Source organism: Saccoglossus kowalevskii, chromosome 5, assembly GCF_978046115.1.
Source record: "Saccoglossus kowalevskii chromosome 5, keSacKowa6.1, whole genome shotgun sequence".
Lineage (NCBI taxonomy): Eukaryota > Metazoa > Hemichordata > Enteropneusta > Harrimaniidae > Saccoglossus > Saccoglossus kowalevskii.
The window spans coordinates 1,886,593-1,912,899 of record NC_140645.1 but is presented as its reverse complement, the minus strand read 5'-3'; the positions used below and the strand labels follow the sequence as shown (position 1 = coordinate 1,912,899).

Sequence of the window (26,307 nt, the reverse complement as noted above, 5' to 3'; positions counted from 1 at the left end):
TCACAAACTATAGCCACAGACTTGATGGGTTGGCTCACAAACTATAGCCACAGACTTGATGGGTTGGCTCACAAACTATGGCCACAGACTTGATGGGTTGGCTCACAAACTATAGCCACAGACTTGATGGATCGGCTCACAAACTATAGCCACAGACTTGATGGGTCGGCTCACAAACTATATCCACAGACTTGATGGATCGGCTCACAAACTATAGCCACAGACTTGATGGGTTGGCTCACAAACTATAGCCACAGACTTGATGGGTTGGCTCACAAACTATAGCCACAGACTTGATGGGTTGGCTCACAAACTATAGCCACAGACTTGATGGGTTGGCTCACAAACTATGGCCACAGACTTGATGGGTTGGCTCACAAACTATAGCCACAGACTTGATGGGTTGGCTCACAAACTATAGCCACAGACTTGATGGGTCGGCTCACAAACTATAGCCACAGACTTGATGGGTCGGCTCACAAACTATAGCCACAGACTTAATGGGTCGGCTCACAAACTATAGCCACAGACTTGATGGGTTGGCTCACAAACTATAGCCACAGACTTGATGGGTCGGCTCACAAACTATGGCCACAGACTTGATGGGTTGGCTCACAAACAATGGCCACAGACTTAATGGGTCGGCTCACAAACTATGGCCACAGACTTGATGGGTCGGATCACAAACTATAGCCACAGACTTGATGGGTTGGCTCACAAACTATAGCCACAGAGTTGATGGGTTGGCTCACAAACTATAGCCACAGACTTGATGGGTTGGCTCACAAACTATAGCCACAGACTTGATGGGTTGGCTCACAAACTATAGCCACAGACTTGATGGGTTGGCTCACAAACTATGGCCACAGACTTGATGGGTTGGCTCACAAACTATAGCCACAGACTTGATGGGTCGGCTCACAAACTATAGCCACAGACTTGATGGGTCGGCTCACAAACTATAGCCTCAGACTTGATGGGTCGACTCACAAACTATAGCCACAGCCTTGATGGGTCGGCTCACAAACTATAGCCACAGACTTGATGGGTCGGCTCACAAACTATGGCCACAGACTTGATGGGTCGGCTCACAAACTATGGCCACAGACTTGATGGGTCGGCTCACAAACTATAGCCACAGACTTGATTGGTGGGCTCACAAACTATGGCCACAGACTTGATGTGTCGGCTCACAAACTATAGCCACAGACTTGATGGGTTGGCTCACAAACTATAGCCACAGACTTAATGGGTCGGCTCACAAACTATGGCCACTGACTTGATGGGTCGGCTCACAAACTATAGCCACAGACTTGATGGGTCTGCTCACAAACTATAGCCACAGACTTGATGGGTCGGCTCACAAACTATAGCCACAGACTTGATGGGTCGGCTCACAAACTATAGCCACAGACTTAATGGGTCGGCTCACAAACTGTAGCCACAGACTTGATGGGTCAGCTCACAAACTATGGCCACAGACTTGATGGGTCGGCTCACAAACTATGGCCACAGACTTTATGGGTTGGCTCACAAACTATAGCCACAGACTTAATGGGTCGGCTCACAAACTATAGCCACAGACTTAATGGGTCGGCTCACAAACTATAGCCACAGACTTAATGGGTCGGCTCACAAACTATGACCACAGACTTAATGGGTCGGCTCACAAACTATAGCCACAGACTTAATGGGTCGGCTCACAAACTATAGCCACAGACTTAATGGGTCTGCTCACAAACTATAGCCACAGACTTGATGGGTTGGCTCACAAACTATAGCCACAGACTTGATGGGTCGGCTCACAAACTATGGCCACAGACTTGATGGGTCGGCTCACAAACTATGGCCACAGACTTGATGGGTTGGCTCACAAACTATAGCCACAGACTTGATGGGTCGGCTCACAAACTATGGCCACAGACTTGATGTGTCGGCTCACAAACTATGGCCACAGACTTGATGGGTCGGCTCATAAAGTATAGCCACAGACTTAATGGGTCGGCTCACAAACTATAGCCACAGACTTGATGGGTCGGCTCATAAACTATAGCCACAGACTTGATGGGTCGGCTCACAAACTATAGCCACAGACTTGATGGGTCGGCTCACAAACTATAGCCACAGACTTGATGGGTCGGCTCATAAAGTATAGCCACAGACTTAATGGGTCGGCTCACAAACTATAGCCACAGACTTGATGGGTCGGCTCATAAACTATAGCCACAGACTTGATGGGTCGGCTCACAAACTATGGCCACAGACTTGATGGGTCGGCTCACAAACTATGGCCACAGACTTAATGGGTCGGCTCACAAACTACGGCCACAGACTTAATGGGTAGGGTAACAAACTATGGCCACAGTCTTGATGGGTTGGCTCACAAACTATAGCCACAGACTTAATGGGTCGGCTCACAAACTATAGCCACAGACTTAATGGGTCGGCTCACAAACTATGGCCACAGACTTGATGGGTCGGCTCACAAACTATAGCCACAGACTTAATGGGTCTGCTCACAAACTATAGCCACAGACTTGATGGGTCGGCTCACAAACTATAGCCACAGACTTGATGGGTCGGCTCACAAACTATAGCCACAGACTTGATGGGTCGGCTCACAAACTATAGCCACAGACTTAATGGGTCGGCTCACAAACTGTAGCCACAGACTTGATGGGTCAGCTCACAAACTATGGCCACAGACTTGATGGGTCGGCTCACAAACTATGGCCACAGACTTGATGGGTTGGCTCACAAACTATAGCCACAGACTTAATGGGTCGGCTCACAAACTATAGCCACAGACTTGATGGGTTGGCTCACAAACTATGGCCACAGACTTGATGGGTCGGCTCACAAACTATAGCCACAGACTTAATGGGTCTGCTCACAAACTATAGCCACAGACTTGATGGGTCGGCTCACAAACTATAGCCACAGACTTGATGGGTCGGCTCACAAACTATAGCCACAGACTTGATGGGTCGGCTCACAAACTATAGCCACAGACTTAATGGGTCGGCTCACAAACTGTAGCCACAGACTTGATGGGTCAGCTCACAAACTATGGCCACAGACTTGATGGGTCGGCTCACAAACTATGGCCACAGACTTTATGGGTTGGCTCACAAACTATAGCCACAGACTTAATGGGTCGGCTCACAAACTATAGCCACAGACTTAATGGTTCGGCTCACAAACTATAGCCACAGACTTAATGGGTCGGCTCACAAACTATGACCACAGACTTAATGGGTCGGCTCACAAACTATAGCCACAGACTTAATGGGTCGGCTCACAAACTATAGCCACAGACTTAATGGGTCTGCTCACAAACTATAGCCACAGACTTGATGGGTTGGCTCACAAACTATAGCCACAGACTTGATGGGTCGGCTCACAAACTATGGCCACAGACTTGATGGGTCGGCTCACAAACTATGGCCACAGACTTGATGGGTTGGCTCACAAACTATAGCCACAGACTTGATGGGTCGGCTCACAAACTATGGCCACAGACTTGATGGGTCGGCTCACAAACTATGGCCACAGACTTGATGGGTCGGCTCATAAAGTATAGCCACAGACTTAATGGGTCGGCTCACAAACTATAGCCACAGACTTGATGGGTCGGCTCATAAACTATAGCCACAGACTTGATGGGTCGGCTCACAAACTATGGCCACAGACTTGATGGGTCGGCTCACAAACTATGGCCACAGACTTAATGGGTCGGCTCACAAACTATGGCCACAGACTTGATGGGTCGGCTCATAAACTATAGCCACAGCCTTTATGGGTCGGCTCACAAACTATAGCCACAGACTTGATGGGTCGGCTCACAAACTATGGCCACAGACTTGATGAGTCGGCTCACAAACTATGGCCACAGACTTGATGGGTCGGCTCACAAACTATGGCCACAGACTTGATGGGTTGGCTCACAAACTATGGCCACAGACTTGATGGGTCGGCTCAAAAACTATGGCCACAGACTTGATGGGTCGGCTCACAAACAATAGACACAGACTTGATGGGTCGGCTCACAAACTATAGCCACAGACTTGATGGGTCGGCTCACAAACTATGGCCACAGACTTAATGGGTCGGCTCACAAACTATGGCCACAGACTTAATGGGTCGGCACACAAACTATAGCCACAGACTTGATGGGTCGGCTCACAAACTATAGCCACAAACTTAATGGGTCGGCTCACAAACTATGGCCACAGACTTAATGGGTCGGCTCACAAACTATAGCCACAGACTTGATGGGTCGGCTCACAAACTATAGCCACAAACTTAATGGGTCAGCTCACAAACTATGGCCACTGACTTAATGGGTCGGCTCACAAACTATAGCCACAGACTTGATGGGTCGGCTCACAAACTATGGCCACAGACTTAATGGGTCGGCTCACAAACTATGGCCACAGACTTGATGGGTAGGGTAACAAACTATGGCCACAGACTTGATGGGTCGGCTCACAAACTATGGCCACAGACTTGATGGGTCGGCTCACAAACTATAGCCACAGACTTAATGGGTCGGCTCACAAACTATAGCCACAGACTTGATGGGTCGGCTCACAAACTATGGCCACAGACTTAATGGGTCGGCTCACAAACTATGGCCACAGACTTAGTGGGTAGGGTAACAAACTATGGCCACAGACTTGATGGGTTGGCTCACAAACTTATAGCCACAGACTTGATGGGTTGGCTCACAAACTATAGCCACAGACTTGATGGGTTGGCTCACAAACTATGGCCACAGACTTGATGGGTTGGCTCACAAACTATAGCCACAGACTTGATGGGTCCGCTCACAAACTATGGCCACAGACTTGATGGGTCGGCTCACAAACTATGGCCACAGACTTGATGGGTCGGCTCACAAACTATAGCCACAGACTTAATGGGTCTGCTCACAAACTATAGCCACAGACTTGATGGGTTGGCTCACAAACTATAGCCACAGACCTGATGGGTCGGCTCACAAACTATGGCCACAGACTTGATGGGTCGGCTCACAAACTATGGCCACAGACTTGATGGGTTGGCTCACAAACTATAGCCACAGACTTGATGGGTCGGCTCACAAACTATGGCCACAGACTTAATGGGTCGGCTCACAAACTATAGCCACAGACTTGATGGGTCGGCTCATAAACTATAGCCACAGACTTGATGGGTCGGCTCACAAACTATGGCCACAGACTTGATGGGTCGGCTCACAAACTATGGCCACAGACTTAATGGGTCGGCTCACAAACTATGGCCACAGACTTGATGGGTCGGCTCATAAACTATAGCCACAGACTTGATGGGTTGGCTCACAAACTATAGCCACAGACTTGATGGGTTGGCTCACAAACTATGGCCACAGACTTAATGGGTTGGCTCACAAACTATGGCCACAGACTTGAGGGGTATTGTAACAAACTATGGCCACAGACTTGATCGGTTGGCTCACAAACTATAGCCACAGACATGATGGGTTGGCTCACAAACTATAGCCACAGACTTGATGGGTCGGCTCACAAACTATAGCCACAGACTTGATGGGTCAGCTCGCAAACTATAGCCACAGACTTGATGGGTCGGCTCACAAACTATAGCCACAGACTTGATGGGTCGGCTCACAAACTATAGCCACAGACTTGATGGGTCGGCTCACAAACTGTAGCCACGGACTTGATGGGTTGGCTCACAAACTATGGCCACAGACTTGATGGGTTGGCTCACAAACTATAGCCACAGACTTGATGGGTCGGCTCACAAACTATAGCCACAGACTTGATGGGTCGGCTCACAAACTATGGCCACAGACTTGATGGGTCGGCTCACAAACTATAGCCACAGACTTGATGGGTAGGGTAACAAACTATGGCCACAGACTTGATCGGTTGGCTCACAAACTATAGCCACAGACTTGATGGGTTGGCTCACAAACTATAGCCACAGACTTGATGGGTCGGCTCACAAACTATAGCCACAGACTTGATGGGTCGGCTCACAAATTATAGCCACAGACTTGATGGGTCGGCTCACAAACTATAGCCACAGACTTGATGGGTCGGCTCACAAACTATAGCCACAGACTTGATGGGTTGGCTCACAAACTATAGCCACAGACTTGATGGGTTGGCTCACAAACTATAGCCACAGACTTGATGGGTCGGCTCACAAACTATAGCCACAGACTTGATGGGTCGGCTCACAAACTATAGCCACAGACTTGATGGGTTGGCTCACAAACTATGGCCACAGACTTAATGGGTCGGCTCACAAACTATAGCCACAGACTTGATGGGTCGGCTCACAAACTATGGCCACAGACTTGATGGGTTGGCTCACAAACTATAGCCACAGACTTGATGGGTCGGCTCACAAACTATTGCCACGACCTTGATGGATCAGCTCACAAACTATGGCCACAGACTTGATGGGGGTCACCCGCTAACAGTGGGTGACTCAATTCCATTTGCTTACATGATGTGTTGTATTTTAATCAAATATGGACATAATATTGTTGGCAAGATTTCAGTATGATTACTATGTTTTTTATATATGCATATCAGTATTTTATTGTATTATTTTTCAGCTGTAAGTCTATAAAGAAAGCTGCCATGAGAAAGATGGATTCAATGCCACTCACAACTGACCAACTTGATCGCTATCAAAAGTGGCACGACCAATATTCCACATTTCGAAAAGCTGCCGGACTTTTTGCCATGGGACTGGAATGCTACCATAATAAGGAAAAGTAAGTCAATAAAATAACAGTGAAAAACTATCAGAGTAATTTAACTTGGTATTCTTTTGTCTAAAGTAACAGTGAAAGACTATCAAAGTAGTTTAACTTGGTATTCTTTTGTCTAAAGTAACAGTGAAAGACTGTCAAAGGAGTTAGACTTGGTATTCTTTTCTCTAAAGTAACAGTGAAAGACTATCAAAGTAGTTTAACTTGGTATTCTTTTGTCTAAAGTAACAGTGACAGACTGTCAAAGTAGTTTAACTTGGTATTCTTTTGTCTAAAGTAACAGTGAAAGACTGTCAAAGTAGTTTAACTTGGTATTCTTTTGTCTAAAGTAACAGTGAAAGACTATCAAAGTAGTTTAACTTGGTATTCTTTTGTCTAAAGTAACAGTGAAAGACTATCAAAGTAATTTAACTTGGTATTCTTTTGTCTAAAGTAACAGTGAAAGACTATCAAAGTAGTTAGACTTGGTATTCTTTTATCTAAAGTAACAGTGAAAGACTGTCAAAGTAATTTAACTTGGTATTCTTTTGTCTAAAGTAACAGTGAAAGACTGTCAAAGTAGTTAGACTTGGTATTCTTTGGTCTAAAGTAACAGTGAAAGACTGTCAAAGTAGTTTAACTTGGTATTCTTTTGTCTAAAGTAACAGTGAAAGACTATCAAAGTAATTTAACTTGGTATTCTTTTGTCTAAAGTAACAGTGAAAGACCATCAAAGTAGTTTAACTTGGTATTCTTTTGTCTAAAGTAACAGTGAAAGACTGTCAAAGTAGTTTAACTTGGTATTCTTTTGTCTAAAGTAACAGTGAAAGACTATCAAAGTAGTTTAACTTGGTATTCTTTTGTCTAAAATAACAGTGAAAGACTGTCAAAGTAGTTAGACTTGGTATTCTTTTGTCTAAAGTTACAGTGAAAGACTGTCAAAGTAGTTTAACTTGGTATTCTTTTGTCTAAAGTAACAGTGAAAGACTATCAAAATAGTTTAACTTGGTATTCTTTTGTCTAAAGTAACAGTGAAAGACTGTCAAAGTAGTTAGATTTGGTATTATTTTGTCTAAAGTAACAGTGAAAGACTATCAAAGTAGTTTAACTTGGTATTCTTTTGTCTAAAGTAACAGTGAAAGACTATCAAAGTAGTTTAACTTGGTATTTTGTCTAAAGTAACAGTGAAAGACTGTCAAAGTCGTTAGACTTGGTATTCTTTTGTCTAAATTAACAGTGAAAGACTATCAAAGTAGTTAGACTTGGTATTCTTTTGTCTAAAGTAACAGTGAAAGACTATCAAAGTAGTTAGACTTGGTATTCTTTTGTCTAAAGTAACAGTGAAAGACTATCAAAGTAGTTAGATTTGGTATTCTTTTGTCTAAAGTAATAGTGAAAGACTGTCAAAGTAGTTAGACTTGGTATTCTTTTGTCTAAAGTAACAGTGAAAGACTGTCAAAGTAGTTTAACTTGGTATTCTTTTGTCTAAAGTAACAGTGAAAGACTGTCAAAGTTGTTTAACTTGGTATTCTTTTGTGTAAAGTAACAGTGAAAGACTATCAAAGTAGTTTAACTTGGTATTCTTTTGTCTAAAGTAACAGTGAAAGACTGTCAAAGTAGTTTAACTTGGTATTCTTTTGTCTAAAGTAACAGTGAAAGACTGTCAAAGTAGTTTAACTTGGTATTCTTTTGTCTAAAGTAACAGTGAAAGACTATCAAAGTAGTTAGACTTGGTATTCTTTTGTCTAAAGTAACAGTGAAAGACTGTCAAAGTAGTTTAACTTGGTATTCTTTTGTCTAAAGTAACAGTGAAAGACTGTCAAAGTAGTTAGATTTGGTATTCTTTTGTCTAAAGTAACAGTGAAAGACTATCAAAGTAGTTAGACTTGGTATTCTTTTGTCTAAAGTAACAGTGAAAGACTATCAAAGTAATTTAACTTGGTATTCTTTTGTCTAAAGTAACAGTGAAAGACTATCAAAGTAGTTTAACTTGGTATTCTTTTGTCTAAAGTAACAGTGAAAGACTATCAAAGTAGTTAGATTTGGTATTCTTTTGTCTAAAGTAACAGTGAAAGACTATCAAAGTAGTTAGACTTGGTATTCTTTTGTCTAAAGTAACAGTGAAAGACTATCAAAGTAGTTAGACTTGGTATTCTGTTGTCTAAAGTAACAGTGAAAGACTATCAAAGTAGTTTCACTTGGTATTCTTTTGTCTAAAGTAACAGTGAAAGACTGTCAAAGTAGTTAGACTTGGTATTCTTTTGTCTAAAGTAACAGTGAAAGACTATCAAAGTAATTTAACTTAGTATTCTTTTGTCTAAAGTAACAGTGAAAGACTATCAAAGTAGTTAGATTTGGTATTCTTTTGTCTAAAGTAACAGTGAAAGACTATCAAAGTAGTTAGATTTGGTATTCTTTGGTCTAAAGTAACAGTGAAAGACTGTCAAAGTAGTTAGACTTGGTATTCTTTGGTCTAAAGTAACAGTGAAAGACTATCAAAGTAATTTAACTTGGTATTCTTTTGTCTAAAGTAACAGTGAAAGACTGTCAAAGTAATTTAACTTGGTATTCTTTTGTCTAAAGTAACAGTGAAAGACTATCAAATTAGTTTAACTTGGTATTCTTTTGTCTAAAGTAACAGTGAAAGACTATCAAAGTAATTTAACTTGGTATTCTTTTGTCTAAAGTAACAGTGAAAGACTATCAAAGTAATTTAACTTGGTTTTCTTTTGTCTAAAGTAACAGTGAAAGACTGTCAAAGTAGTTTAACTTGGTATTCTTTTGTCTAAAGTAACAGTGAAAGACTGTCAAAGTAGTTTAACTTGGTATTCTTTTGTCTAAAGTAACAGTGAAAGACTATCAAAGTAGTTTAACTTGGTATTCTTTTGTCTAAAGTAACAGTGAAAGACTATCAAAGTAGTTAGATTTGGTATTCTTTTGTCTAAAGTAACAGTGAAAGACTGTCAAAGTAGTTAGATTTTGTATTCTTTTGTCTAAAGTAACAGTGAAAGACTGTCAAAGTAGTTAGATTTGGTATTCTTTTGTCTAAAGTAACAGTGAAAGACTATCAAAGTAGTTAGACTTGGTATTCTTTTGTCTAAAGTAACAGTGAAAGACTGTCAAAGTAGTTTAACTTGGTATTCTTTTGTCTAAAGTAACAGTGAAAGACTGTCAAAGTAGTTTAACTTGGTATTCTTTTGTCTAAAGTAACAGTGAAAGACTGTCAAAGTAGTTAGATTTGGTATTCTTTTGTCTAAAGTAACAGTGAAAGACTATCAAAGTAGTTAGACTTGGTATTCTTTTGTCTAAAGTAACAGTGAAAGACTATCAAAGTAATTTAACTTGGTATTCTTTTGTCTAAAGTAACAGTGAAAGACTGTCAAAGTAGTTAAACTTGGTATTCTTTTGTCTGAAGTAACAGTGAAAGACTATCAAAGTAGTTAGACTTGGTATTCTTTTGTCTAAAGTAACAGTGAAAGACTGTCAAAGTAGTTTAACTTAGTATTCTTTTGTCTAAAGTAACAGTGAAAGACTATCAAAGTAGTTAGATTTGGTATTCTTTGGTCTAAAGTAACAGTGAAAGACTGTCAAAGTAGTTAGACTTGGTATTCTTTGGTCTAAAGTAACAGTGAAAGACTATCAAAGTAATTTAACTTGGTATTCTTTTGTCTAAAGTAACAGTGAAAGACTGTCAAAGTAATTTAACTTGGTATTCTTTTGTCTAAAGTAACAGTGAAAGACTGTCAAAGTAGTTAGACTTGGTATTCTTTTGTCTAAAGTAACAGTGAAAGACTGTCAAAGTAGTTTAACTTAGTATTCTTTTGTCTAAAGTAACAGTGAAAGACTATCAAAGTAGTTAGATTTGGTATTCTTTGGTCTAAAGTAACAGTGAAAGACTGTCAAAGTAGTTAGACTTGGTATTCTTTGGTCTAAAGTAACAGTGAAAGACTATCAAAGTAATTTAACTTGGTATTCTTTTGTCTAAAGTAACAGTGAAAGACTGTCAAAGTAATTTAACTTGGTATTCTTTTGTCTAAAGTAACAGTGAAAGACTGTCAAAGTAGTTAGATTTGGTATTCTTTTGTCTAAAGTAACAGTGAAAGACTATCAAATTAGTTTAACTTGGTATTCTTTTGTCTAAAGTAACAGTGAAAGACTATCAAAGTAGTTAGACTTGGTATTCTTTTGTCTAAAGTAACAGTGAAAGACTATCAAAGTAATTTAACTTAGTATTCTTTTGTCTAAAGTAACAGTGAAAGACTATCAAAGTAGTTAGACTTGGTATTCTTTTGTCTAAAGTAACAGTGAAAGACTATCAAAGTAATTTAACTTAGTATTCTTTTGTCTAAAGTAACAGTGAAAGACTATCAAAGTAGTTAGATTTGGTATTCTTTTGTCTAAAGTAACAGTGAAAGACTATCAAATTAGTTTAACTTGGTATTCTTTTGTCTAAAGTAACAGTGAAAGACTATCAAAGTAATTTAACTTGGTATTCTTTTGTCTAAAGTAACAGTGAAAGACTGTCAAAGTAGTTAGACTTGGTATTCTTTTGTCTAAAGTAACAGTGAAAGACTGTCAAAGTAGTTTAACTTAGTATTCTTTTGTCTAAAGTAACAGTGAAAGACTATCAAAGTAGTTAGATTTGGTATTCTTTGGTCTAAAGTAACAGTGAAAGACTGTCAAAGTAGTTAGACTTGGTATTCTTTGGTCTAAAGTAACAGTGAAAGACTATCAAAGTAATTTAACTTGGTATTCTTTTGTCTAAAGTAACAGTGAAAGACTGTCAAAGTAATTTAACTTGGTATTCTTTTGTCTAAAGTAACAGTGAAAGACTGTCAAAGTAGTTAGATTTGGTATTCTTTTGTCTAAAGTAACAGTGAAAGACTATCAAATTAGTTTAACTTGGTATTCTTTTGTCTAAAGTAACAGTGAAAGACTATCAAAGTAGTTAGACTTGGTATTCTTTTGTCTAAAGTAACAGTGAAAGACTATCAAAGTAATTTAACTTAGTATTCTTTTGTCTAAAGTAACAGTGAAAGACTATCAAAGTAGTTAGACTTGGTATTCTTTTGTCTAAAGTAACAGTGAAAGACTATCAAAGTAATTTAACTTAGTATTCTTTTGTCTAAAGTAACAGTGAAAGACTATCAAAGTAGTTAGATTTGGTATTCTTTTGTCTAAAGTAACAGTGAAAGACTATCAAATTAGTTTAACTTGGTATTCTTTTGTCTAAAGTAACAGTGAAAGACTATCAAAGTAATTTAACTTGGTATTCTTTTGTCTAAAGTAACAGTGAAAGACTATCAAAGTAATTTAACTTGGTTTTCTTTTGTCTAAAGTAACAGTGAAAGACTGTCAAAGTAGTTTAACTTGGTATTCTTTTGTCTAAAGTAACAGTGAAAGACTATCAAAGTAGTTAGATTTGGTATTCTTTTGTCTAAAGTAACAGTGAAAGACTGTCAAAGTAGTTAGATTTGGTATTCTTTTGTCTAAAGTAACAGTGAAAGACTATCAAAGTAATTTAACTTGGTATTCTTTTGTCTAAAGTAACAGTGAAAGACTATCAAAGTAGTTAGACTTGGTATTCTTTGGTCTAAAGTAACAGTGAAAGACTATCAAAGTAATTTAACTTGGTATTCTTTTGTCTAAAGTAACAGTGAAAGACTATCAAAGTAGTTAGACTTGGTATTCTTTGGTCTAAAGTAACAGTGAAAGACTGTCAAAGTAGTTTAACTTGGTATTCTTTTGTCTAAAGTAACAGTGAAAGACTGTCAAAGTAGTTAGATTTGGTATTCTTTTGTCTAAAGTAACAGTGAAAGACTATCAAAGTAGTTTAACTTGGTATTCTTTTGTCTAAAGTAACAGTGAAAGACTATCAAAGTAGTTTAACTTGGTATTCTTTTGTCTAAAGTAACAGTGAAAGACTGTCAAAGTCGTTAGACTTGGTATTCTGTTGTCTAAAGTAACAGTGAAAGACTATCAAAGTAGTTAGACTTGGTATTCTTTTGTCTAAAGTAACAGTGAAAGACTATCAAAGTAGTTAGACTTGGTATTCTTTTGTCTAAAGTTACAGTGAAAGACTGTCAAAGTAGTTTAACTTGGTATTCTTTTGTCTAAAGTAACAGTGAAAGACTATCAAAGTAATTTAACTTGGTATTCTTTTGTCTAAAGTAACAGTGAAAGACTGTCAAAGTAGTTAGACTTGGTATTCTTTGGTCTAAAGTAACAGTGAAAGACTGTCAAAGTAGTTTAACTTGGTATTCTTTTGTCTAAAGTAACAGTGAAAGACTGTCAAAGTAGTTTAACTTGGTATTCTTTTGTCTAAAGTAACAGTGACAGATTGTCAAAGTAGTTTAACTTGGTATTCTTTTGTCTAAAGTAACAGTTAAAGTCTGTCAAAGTAGTTAGACTTGGTATTCTTTTGTCTAAAGTTACAGTGAAAGACTGTCAAAGTAGTTTAACTTGGTATTCTTTTGTCTAAAGTAACAGTGAAAGATTATCAAAGTAGTTAGACTTGGTATTCTTTTGTCTAAAGTAACATTGAAAGACTCAAAATAGTTTAACTTGGTATTCTTTTGTCTAAAGTAACAGTGAAAGACTGTCAAAGTAGTTAGATTTGGTATTCTTTTGTCTAAAGTAACAGTGAAAGACTATCAAAGTAGTTTAACTTGGTATTCTTTTGTCTAAAGTAACAGTGAAAGACTGTCAAAGTCGTTAGACTTGGTATTCTTTTGTCTAAAGTAACAGTGAAAGACTATCAAAGTAGTTAGACTTGGTATTCTTTTGTCTAAAGTAACAGTGAAAGACTATCAAAGTAATTTAACTTGGTATTCTTTTGTCTAAAGTAACAGTGAAAGACTGTCAAAGTAGTTAGACTTGGTATTCTTTAGTCTAAAGTAACAGTGAAAGACTGTCAAAGTAGTTAGACTTGGTATTCTTTAGTCTAAAGTAACAGTGAAAGACTGTCAAAGTATTTTTACTTGGTATTCTTTTGTCTAAAGTAACAGTGAAAGACTGTCAAAGTAGTTTAACTTGGTATTCTTTTGTCTAAAGTAACAGTGACAGACAGACTTTCTTTTAAATCGTTTTATTTTCCAAGTCAATATTCTATTTTATTAATACATTTTTTGTCTAACGCAATGGGGAAGAAAAGAAAGAAAGCGTTGACAGACGAGGCAAAGAAAAATCTGCCACTCAGTGTCGCACTCTGACACAGCAAGTTTTTTCAAACATCGGCCATTTTGTTTCACCATGAAAACCGTTTTATTAGATGTCTTATCAGAGATAAAACCTAATATTACACCTCTTTGTGTATTTGTTGTGTTTTGCCCTGTGTGCGTCCGTCCGTCCGTGCGTCGTGCGTCCGTGATCACCTGTATCTCGAACATGCATGGACCGATTAAGTTCAAACTTCACTCATACATCACACAATATATGGGACATATGCACATGCATTTTTTTCATGATCCGATTAACGATAGCCGAATAGCGGCCATTTTAAGGCCGAAAATGCATCAAAATCGCACATTTTCACCATTCCGGACCCGGCTCTCAGTTATGCATGGACGGATTTTGTTCAAATTTTGTACATACATTAAACATAATAGGACCTTGATGCACGTAATTTTTTTTTTTGGATCGGGTTCGAAGTGGCCGACTGGCGGCCATTTTGTTTTAAAGAATTCAGTTCTGGATCCGTATCTGAGACATGCTTGGATTGATCGAGTTCAAACTTCACACACACAAGGTACATCATGTCACAAATATGTATGTGCATTTGTTTCATGATCTCATTAACGATAGCCAAATGGCGGCCGCTTTAAGGCCGAAAATGCATTGAAATCGCACATTTTCACCATTCCGGACCCGGATCTCAGTTATGCATGGACGGATTTCATTCAAATTTGGTACATACATTAAACATAATATGACCTTGATGCACGTCATTTTTTTTTCGGATCAAGTTCGAAATAGCCGACTGGCGGCCATTTTGTTTTAAAGAATTCAGTTCTGGATCCGTATCTGAGACATGTCTGGATTGATCAAGTTCAAACTTCACACACACAAGGTACATCATGTCACAAATATTTATGTGCATTTGTTTCATGATCTCATTAACGATAGCCAAATGGGGGCCGCTTTAAGGCCGAAAATGCATTGAAATCGCACATTTTCACCATTCCGGACCCGTATCTCAGTTATGCATGGATGGATTTTGTTCAAATTTAGTACATACATTAAACATAATAGGACCTTGATGCACGTCTTTTTTTTTTCGGATCAAGTTCGAAATGGCCGACTGGCGGCCATTTTGTTAAAGAATTCAGTTCTGTATCCGTATCCAAGACATGTCTGGATTGATCAAGTTCAAACTTCACACACACATGGTACATCATGTCACAAATAGATATGTGCATTTGTTTCATGATCTGCTTAACAATAGCGGAATGATGGCCATTTTAAGGCCGAAAATGCATCAAAATCACGTATTTTCACAATTCCAGAACCGGATCTCAGTCATGCATGGATGGATTTTGTTCAGATTTTGCACAATGTGTTGTACATATGCAGGTGCATTTCGGTCATGATCTGCTTTGAATGTATATGTCACTCAAATATGAACGAAACGGGGACGTGTCATTGACAATGACTTGCTAATTTTACATATGTTTGTCATGACAGTATGTTTGTAAATATCTAGAAAAATCTCGTCTTTCGTTGATAATTTCGATTGTTTGTTTGGAATGTCGATCCCCGTTGGTTTCTCCATACTCAGGCTGAGTTTAGGGAGAGCGTCGATCAACACCGTGACAATCAGCCGAGAGAAGACAAACATTGACCGTAATTCATGGGGATCATGTCCGTAATTTATGGGCTGAAACCCCAAATAATTAAACAAGTATTATTATTTTAATATATATTTTATTTTACATCGCAAAACTAAACCATGCAAAAACAGAGCTAGAGTTGTTCGCGGTGAAACAATCGCATTGAAGACAATGCAACTTCAACTAGCCATTTCTTACCTTGAAATAAAAAAATAAAAATTCGAAGAGCATCGGGGAAAATATTAATAATCATCCTTATCAATCGCTTGCTTTATTTTATTCGAATCTATGAAATTCACGATTTTTGTTTACAGTTGTTGGCAACTTCCGCGCTAAAAAAGTTATGGCTATAACTAAATTTGACACGTTTTTCTTTTAAGCCCAATAAATTATTCATACATGTCAAGCTCTGTTCGATTCTTTCAGGACGTATGGCCGTTTTTAGTCGAAAATATTTGTTGTGGGAACACTTTTATGGTACGTATACGGTATAGACCGAACTCGTTCAATGATCGTTACTTAATTTTAAAAATTCAATGTCAAATTTTACCCGACGTGGACCGATGTGGATTCGGTATCGTTATTTTTGGAATTATTCACTAACATTTCCTTGTTTCTCTGCTCTCTCAAAAGGAGTTACCTAGGCTTTTTTCACGTAACTGTCTCATTAAAAAAAAATATTACATCTAGAACAAGCACCCAAAACACGTAACAAGAGGTCCCAGTTCAGTTGCTTTCACGATACAAGTGTAATACAACTATTAGATTTGAAGTGTCGTTCAGAATGTAATAATAGTTAATACTAGTTGTATGTTCACACTTTACTATAAAAACCACCATTTCGACCACCCATGTGCCAGTGATCAGTGTTTGGGCGAGCGGTCAATGTTTTCAATGAGCGAGCCAGCGAGCGAAAAAAAAAAAACGCGATTAAAATGCGGTCGGTTTCCGGTCGGACAAGACCGCGTGGTCGGAAATTAAGCGATAAGCGGTCGATGTAAAAGCGGAAGGTTGGGCGAAATGAGTACTGTATGACCATGTTTCTCGGTCGAAGTCTCGACTGACAATAATGCTGACAATGGACGTTAGATAAACACGCATTGTTTGCAACTGGAAGCTTATCACCCGTTATATCAGAATCGTCAACAACAGAGTATACAGATAAGATGTTATCATTTAAACCCTTTCAAAGATAAACATTATGCAAATATCCACGAAACGCCAGTTGTAGTCTTTTCTGCTAGTGTTTTAAAACACTAATTTGAGCAATGTTATTTCGCAATTTCGATCTTTTGTAAACCTGGGGTGATGTATCAAGGTCCAAAGTAACCGTTTTATCAATTTGTGAAAAATCAAGAAAAAAGTGAAAATTTCCCTTCTCGCTACCTTAACTTGGTATTCTTTTGTCTAAAGTAACAGTGAAAGACTGTCAAAGTAGTTTAACTTGGTATTCTTTGGTCTAAAGTAACAGAACATTGAAAGACTGTCAAAGTAGTTAGATTTGGTATTCTTTGATCTAAAATGCTAGCTTTCCTGGGCAGTCCTTTAAAATATCGCCTTTCCTGGCAGTTCTGTAGAATGTTGGCTTTCCTGGGCAGTCCTGTAGAATGTTGGCTTTCCTGGGCAGTTCTGTAGAATGTTGGCAGTCCTGTAGAATGTTGGCTTTCCTAGGCAGTCCTGTAGAATGTTGGCTTTCCTGGGCAGTCCTGTAGAATGTTGGCTTTCCTAGGCAGTCCTGTAGAATGTTGGCTTTCCTAGGCAGTCTTGTAGAATGTTGGCTTTCCTGGGCAGTCCTGTAGAATGTTGGCTTTCCTGGGCAGTCCTGTAGAATGTTGGTTTTCCTGGGCAGTCCTGTAGAATGTTGGTTTTCCTGGGCAGTCCTGTAGAATGTTGGCTTTCTTGGGCAGTTCTGTAGAATGTTGGCTTTCCTGGGCAGTCATGTAGAATGCTGGCTTTCCTAGGCAGTCCTGTAGAATGTTGGCTTTCCTGGGCAGTCCTGTAGAATGTTGGCTTTTCTGGGCAGTCCTGTAGAATGTTGGCTTTCCTGGGCAGTCCTGTAGAATGTTGGCTTTCCTAGGCAGTCCTGTAGAATGTTGGCTTCTTTCTTTCATGTCATCTTCTTTACTTACAGTTACATGGAAGCACTGCCATATTTTGTATATTCTTACAAACACAATGAAGTTATACACCCAAAAACCAAGTATTCCTCGTTGGATGAAAATCTTGTATCTTTATACAGAAGAGAATGTTTGTTGGTAAGTATGAATTCTTGCATCTTGAAAGTGGAAATTATACTATTTTATTTATTATTCTGTCACCATATTTCCCTCACATAGGCTGGGTTTTTTTCACTGAGGATACATTAGTTTTAATCACATTGACTTAATTCATCATTGCTTTTCTTGTCCTACTTCAAACATATTTAGCTACTTTGCAAATATTGAAAAATGAAATATAATCATAAATTTATCAGTAAATTAGAAAATGAAATTAAGTGCTAGATCATACATGATGATCAGAATACTTCCTGGTTTGAAATTACTTGTAGCCATTGTGGTGAAAGCGACATAGTTATTGTTATTGTTATAGTACTTTCTGATTTGTTTTAAAATTAGCAACTAAATGACCAGTGTGCACAAGCATTTGAAGCAGATGATCAAAGTGAAGCTGATTTTAGTTTGAAGACTGTAGAAGACTATGTAGTGCCATGTCTTGGAATCTTATCAAATTCTGAACATCCTGAGGATAGTGCAGCTGCTGAAGATATTCGAGACAGATGGTATAGTTTACTAGGACAAGAAATTAATGGTAAGATAACCACCAGGTGAAATGGTTAATGTTTGCTTTCCTGCCAAGGAGACTGACTGTTTCTGTATACAAGGTGTTAGGTTAATTCCACTTTGTAGCCATGCTATTTCAAGGGTACACTTATCATCAGTACTAATTTGCATAAATGCATACTAATCAGCATGTGATTACTAATCTGCATATGACAATAATTGGAGTTAGAGAAATAAACACAGCCAGAACACAATGGATCATACCACACATTTATTCACACAAATGCATGTTTGTGTTTTTAAATTTTCTTCTTGGTCACTGACAAAAGTGTCCAGGTGCACCATTTTTTACTGTCAGTAGTGTTGTATATTTCAGCGACACAAAATCTACAATATTGCAAAACCGATGACGAGTGTACCTCTTCATACAGTGATATAGTGATCTTCTAACTATAGTTTTGGATAAATTTATAGGAAATCAGTGATCACATTTCAAAAGTTGTCTACAACGCCACACAGTCTTTATTTCCATTTAACTCTTAAGAACAAACTGACTTAGCTTGATAATTTCCAATTCCTGATAGCATTTGTGCATTTATCGTTTGTGCACTTTTGAAGGTAGGACAGATTTGTGATTTAATTTTGACTCAAGATTCAAGCATTCTGTTTATAAATTCAAGTTAGAAACTACAGAGGTTCAGGAACACGTTGGGGATAAGATTTTCATTCAAATATTCTAATGCCAAACCTATTTTTACTCTAATTACAGCTTCCTTGCAAGAAAAATTCCAAGATTTTTTACCAAAGCTTATAGATGTGTCAGCTGATGTCTGTACATTGAAAATGCCACCTTTATCAAGACTTCGGAAATCACATGACTTGGCTGAAAGATATGCCGAGATGATGGAGTTAGTTATTAGTAGTGGACTTTTTAGTACTAACAATTTGAAGTCGTAGCAGTACCTTAGTGTTTATACTTACTCGTACAGACAAGCTATAGCAGTACCTTAGTATAGATATGTTTTCTGTAAGCTGGCTGAAAAACTTGTACAGAGCATGAGAAAATGCACAATAGCTGAAACTTGCCTTGGTTTGATGTATGAAAAAACCAGGCACACTAGAAAAAAAAATGTGCAATTACGAAGAAAAAGAGACTGACTCATAGGTTGCTTGTCATGAGTATGATTGATATGACCAAAGTGACATGAGTGCTGTACAGAGTGTACCTCCTTTGTTACACTTTTACCGATACCTCAGTTTTACATTCTCCAAGTCCTTGTACTTTCTCAGCCCACTATCCATCAGTCATTACACGCAATATTATAATTGTATTGGGTTAAAACGGAGGGTTCGTCACCTTACACAAGTAGCAATTGAGTCCTAGGAGATAATAACAATGCACGCTTAAAATGCAAAGGCTCATGGGTAGGCTCTTGTTTGTAAACAACGACACACTATGGCCGTCTGTTATATATGCAGTTTTTGTGGAAATGCATTCATGTTCATTACTGTGGTTTCTTCTTTCTTCTCAAGCCTTAAGCTTATTTTTACTTTTTTATTTGTCAATTTCAGATTTGTAAAATATTGATCATTGATCACATGTATAAAAAAGTCAGATAAATGTTACAAAAATAGCAGAGTGAGTTTATATTCTTTGTAATGTCTGACAGTGACCTGTTTTGTCATTTAATGTGTTCTTTCCATAATTCACCTTTCCACTTCATTCTAGTCAATGGCGTGGCAACAGCTTATCTCAAAACTCAACTAACATGCTGCTGTTGCCAAACACAAATAAATATTCAATCACAAAATATATTTTTGATACTTTGTATGTTTGTCTTTGTTATACTGCAAGAAAGATTCGGTCACCATTTTACATGATTTGGCAAGTGAAAAACACTGTAGAACAGACAACAATATGAAAACCACTAGCAATGGTGTTCTAAAGTTCAGTTATGGAAAGGTGAATACTAACTGGAAGTGGGATGTCTTCACTTCGTTGTCATTAGCATCACTTGAATCTCTATACACATATTCAGACTATCAAAATAATGTTTTACACATTTACATAGTTCACTACACTGTGTTTCAGTGCACGATATGAAGGTTATGAATAAATGTTCCTAACACTCCAGCCCCCTCCAATGAATTCAATATGCCCCCCATAACTGTAAGTGACACAAAGGGGTACATACAATTTAAATAGGGAGGGGCAGGGTTAGGATTAAAGTTGTAGGTGAGCTGGTACTGAGGACTCACCTTTATTAATTTGAATGCCTGTGATCTGTCTCAAATAAGCAATGCATTGTGATAATTGAGCATGATGAATGCAAGAAAGCTGGACTGTAGCTACAATATCAAGACATACAAGCTGGACTATAGCTACAATATCAGGACATACAAGCTGGACTATAGCTACACAATATCAGGACATAGAAGCTGGACTATAGCTACAATATCAGGACATACAAGCTGGACTATAGCTACAATATCAGGACATACAAGCTGGACTGTAGCTACAATATCAGGACATACAAGCTGGACTGTAGCTACAATATCAGGACATACAAGCTGGACTATAGCTACAATATCAGGACATACAAGCTGGACTATAGCTACAATATCAGGACATACAAGCTGGACTATAGCTACAATATCAGGACATACAAGCTGGACTGTAGCTACAATATCAAGACATACAAGCTGGACTATAGCTACAATATCAGGACATACAAGCTGGACTGTAGCTACAATATCAAGACATACAAGCTGGAATATAGCTACAATATCAGGACATACAAGCTGGACTGTAGCTACAATATCAAGACATACAAGCTGGAGTATAGCTACAATATCAGGACATACAAGCTGGACTATAGCTACAATATCAGGACATACAAGCTGGACTATAGCTACAATATCAGGACATACAAGCTGGACTATAGCTACAATATCAGGACATACAAGCTGGACTGTAGCTACAATATCAGGACATACAAGCTGGACTGTAGCTACAATATCAGGACATACAAGCTGGACTATAGCTACAATATCAGGACATACAAGCTGGACTATAGCTACAATATCAGGACATACAAGCTGGACTATAGCTACAATATCAGGACATACAAGCTGGACTATAGCTACAATATCAGGACATACAAGCTGGACTGTAGCTACAATATCAAGACATACAAGCTGGTATATAGCTACAATATCAGGACATACAAGCTGGACTATAGCTACAATATCAGGACATACAAGCTGGACTATAGCTACAATATCAGGACATACAAGCTGGACTATAGCTACAATATCAGGACATACAAGCTGGACTATAGCTACAATATCAGGACATACAAGCTGGACTATAGCTACAATATCAAGACATACAAGCTGGACTATAGCTACAATATCAGGACATACAAGCTGGACTGTAGCTACAATATCAAGACATACAAGCTGGACTATAGCTACAATATCAGGACATACAAGCTGGACTGTAGCTACAATATCAAGACATACAAGCTGGAATATAGCTACAATATCAGGACATACAAGCTGGACTGTAGCTACAATATCAAGACATACAAGCTGGAGTATAGCTACAATATCAGGACATACAAGCTGGAGTATAGCTACAATATCAGGACATACAAGCTGGACTATAGCTACAATATCAGGACATACAAGCTGGACTATAGCTACAATATCAAGACATACAAGCTGGACTATAGCTACAATATCAGGACATACAAGCTGGACTGTAGCTACAATATCAAGACATACAAGCTGGACTATAGCTACAATATCAGGACATACAAGCTGGACTGTAGCTACAATATCAAGACATACAAGCTGGAATATAGCTACAATATCAGGACATACAAGCTGGACTGTAGCTACAATATCAAGACATACAAGCTGGAGTATAGCTACAATATCAGGACATACAAGCTGGAGTATAGCTACAATATCAGGACATACAAGCTGGACTGTAGCTACAATATCAGGACATACAAGCTGGACTGTAGCTACAATATCAGGACATACAAGCTGGACTGTAGCTACAATATCAGGACATACAAGCTGGACTATAGCTACAATATCAGGACATACAAGCTGGACTATAGCTACAATATCAGGACATACAAGCTGGACTATAGCTACAATATCAGGACATACAAGCTGGACTGTAGCTACAATATCAAGACATACAAGCTGGACTATAGCTACAATATCAGGACATACAAGCTGGACTGTAGCTACAATATTAGGACATACAAGCTGGACTATAGCTACAATATCAGGACATACAAGCTGGACTATAGCTATAATATCAGGACATACAAGCTGGGCTGTAGCTACAATATCAGGACATACAAGCTGGACTATAGCTACAATATCAGGACATATGCTCTGGATATTATTATAAATATACTAAAACCATTGATACTTGGTATTAATGAACTGTTATAAAAAGATTCTTGACACTTCTAAGGTGATCCAGCAGTATTGTTCATATTACTGATTATCTGTTCTCTGTTCTCCGTCCAGTGTTTATCCATTAACAATTGCATTTTCATCTTTTTGAAAAACCAGTAGCCAGAATGCTGTCATGTTTGGTACTTTGGTTTGGTAAAAATGCATCAAAATCAATCAAATCTTTTATACTGAAACTGGATCTCTAAATTTGTGTATAATTGAACTTGCAAAATGGTTGTCTGGTGGCCATTTTGTGTTAACGAATGCTGTTTCAGTACCATATTTGACATTTCTTGACTGATTGCATGTACATTACAACACTGATTCTTTTAAAAATTGCATGATGGGAATTGTCATGTTACTTTTGTCTCAATCCACATTGATTCTTACACCAAAAAAAGGCCAGCTTGGATATCTGTATCTGGTTTGAACTGGTTTGGTGAAACTACCAATACTACATGTAGTACGCATATAGCTTCAGATTCCTCTTGTATACAATTGCAATGTAAAGTATTGCAATGATAAAGCTATGAAACAAATTAATTGTATCTATGCTACATCACATGTGGATTGGGGTTGGTGCATCGATGTGTTGCTATAACGACACGCACAATCACCGAGTATATAGCATGTTTGTAATCTTGACAGTGAATTTTGAGGAAAAAAAATGTACATTTCAGATTTGAATTAGAAAATTCTACAAAAATAAATTTTGAAAAACCTGCATTAGATAAAAGAAACCAACATCCTGAAAATTATATATTTTGAAATGAGTGATAAAAACACACTAATTTTCACTCTATCTTGATGGTCAAGCGGCTAACAAGTCATTAATGAAGCACGCCCTCTGTGACTATTCAGCAAATTTGTTAATTGAGGGCGCACTTGCAATGCTGTCGTTTGGCGAATTGGAGTCTGGCGAAACAATAGCTGGATGTTTTCAGCACGAACGTGCGATTCGTTTCTTTATATATAGAGAGAGAGAGACTGGGTATGCGGACGGACGACATTACGTTTAGATGTCATAAGTACGTTTTAGATTGCTGATAGGCTGTAAATCGTATTAGTGGTACTCAAAACGCTTTTTAATACGACAATACTGTTTTCTCGAGCACTAATCACGCAGTATGCGTGTTACTTACGTAAACGTCTATCAAGACACATTTGGAAAATTGAGAGGTTGGTTTTGTAGCTCAGCTTAGTTAAATGGTATATCAATAATTCTATCTGTGTAAATCCATTGTGTAAGCATCACTGGGCGGAAAACAAGGCATTCCATCTCATAATATATATGGAACAATAGTGAATATTGGAGTGTTACTATGGAAACATTTAGCCTGAGGCTCATCGTAAACGAATCCCAAAGACGTGCAATCTGTTCAGAGGGGATATGTATTCTCAGTCGTGCACCCATGGCATGTCTTCACTTTTTCAATGTCTGCTTTGATTCGATTACTCGGCTCACGTGGTCTACAATGTTTTCACTTTTTCTGTATTGTCTACTTTGATTCGATTTATCGGTTCACATGGCTTACAATGTCTTCACCTTTTCTATATTGTCCACTTTGAATCAATTACTCGGCTCAAATGGTCTACAATGTCTTCACCTTTTACATATTGTCCACTTTGAATCGATTTCTCGGCTCACATGGCCTACAATGTCTTCACCATTTCCATATTGTCCACTTTGAATCGATTACTCGACTCACATGGTCTACAATGTCTTCACCTTTTCCATATTGTCCACTTTGAATCGATTTCTCGGATCACATGGCCTACAATGTCTTCAACTTTTCCATATTGTCTACTTTAAATCGCTTACTCAGCTCACATGGTCTACAATGTCTTCACTTTTTCCCATATTGTCCACTTTGAATCGATTAGAAGGCTCACATGGTGTCTACAATGTCTTCACTTTTTCCATATTGTCTATTTTGAATCGATGAGAAGGCTCACATGGTCTACAATGTCTTTACTTTTTTTCCATATTGTCCACTTTGAATCGATTAGAAGGCTCACATGGTGTCTACAATGTCTTCACTTTTTCCATATTGTCTACTTTGAATCGATGAGAAGGCTCACATGGTCTACAATGTCTTTACTTTTTTTCCATATTGTCCATTTTGATTCAATTACTCGGCTCACATGGTCTACAATGTCTTCACTTTTTCCATATTGTCTACTTTGAATCGATTAGAAGGCTCACATGGTCTACAATGTCTTCACTTTTTCCATATTGTCTACTTTGAATCGTTTACAAGGCTCACATGGTCTACAATGTCTTTGCTTGTTTCCATATTGTCTGCTTTGAATCGATTACTCGGCTCACATGGCCTACAATGTCTTCACTTTTTCCATGTTTACTTTGAATCGATTACTCGGCTCACATGGTCTACAATATCCCCACTTTTTCCATAATGTCCATTTTGATTCGATTACAAGGCTCACGTGGTCTACAATGTCTTCACTTTTTCCATATTGTCTGCTTTGAATCGATTACAAGGCTCACATGGTCTACAATGTCTTCACCTTTTCCATATTGTCTGCTTTGAATCGATTACAAGGTCTCACATGGTCTACAATGTCTTCACTTTTTCCATATTGTCTACTTTGAATCGATTACAAGGTCTCACATGGTCTACAATGTCTTCACTTTTTCCATAATGTCTACATATTAATCGATTACTCGGCTCACATGATCTACAATGTCTTTACTTTCTCCATATTGTCTGCTTTGAATCGATTACAAGGTCTCACATGGTCATACAATATCTTCACTTGTTTCCATATTGTCTGCTTTGAATCGATTACAAGGTCTCACATGGTGTACAATATCCCCACTTTTTCCATAATGTCCATTTTGATTCGATTACAAGGCTCACGTGGTCTACAATGTCTTCACTTTTTCTATATTGTCTACTTTGAATCGATTACAAGGCTCACATGGTCTACAATGTCTTCACCTTTTCCATATTGTCTATTGATGTATCGGTTTGCATGGTCTACAATATCTTCACTTTTTCCATATTATCTATAGATTTATCGGTTCACATGGTCTACTATGTCTTTACTTTTTCCATGTTGTCTATCGATTTGTCGGTTCACATGGTCTACAATGTTTTCACTTTTTTCATATTGTCTATCGATTTATCGGTTCACATGGTCTACAATGTCTTCACTTTTTTTCATATTGTCCACTTTGAATCGATTTCTCGACTCGCGTGGTCTGCAACGTCTTCACTTTTTCTATGTTGTCTACTTTGAATCGATTACAACACTCACATGGTCTACAATATCCCCACTTTTTCCATATTGTCTACTTTGAATCGATTACAAGGCTTACATGGTCTACAATATCCCCACTTTTTCCATAATGTCTGCTTTGAAACGATTTCTCGGCTCACATAGTCTACAATATCTTCATTTTATCTCTATTGTTCACTCTGAATTGCTCACTCGGCTCACA

At 38.2% G+C, this 26,307-nt stretch overlaps 1 protein-coding gene across 4 annotated transcripts in view; it reads left to right on the top strand.

The window, feature by feature from the left end:
* LOC102808534 (ubiquitin carboxyl-terminal hydrolase 25-like) overlaps positions 1–20,169 on the top strand; it is a 121,425-nt gene extending 101,256 nt beyond the window's left edge. For 3 of the 4 annotated variants that reach the window (XM_085499043.1, XM_085499042.1, XM_085499041.1), the window contains 4 exons: positions 6,611–6,772; positions 17,708–17,831; positions 18,192–18,384; positions 19,126–20,169. In XM_085499043.1, the coding sequence (XP_085355169.1) occupies positions 6,611–6,772; positions 17,708–17,831; positions 18,192–18,384; positions 19,126–19,313 (667 nt within the window). In that variant the 3' untranslated portion in view covers positions 19,314–20,169. Of the gene's footprint in view, positions 1–6,610; positions 6,773–16,002; positions 16,054–17,707; positions 17,832–18,191; positions 18,385–19,125 lie in introns of those variants that run through there. The other variant, XM_085499044.1, reaches the window with a different exon arrangement.
* Positions 20,170–26,307: the final 6,138 nt, after the last annotated feature.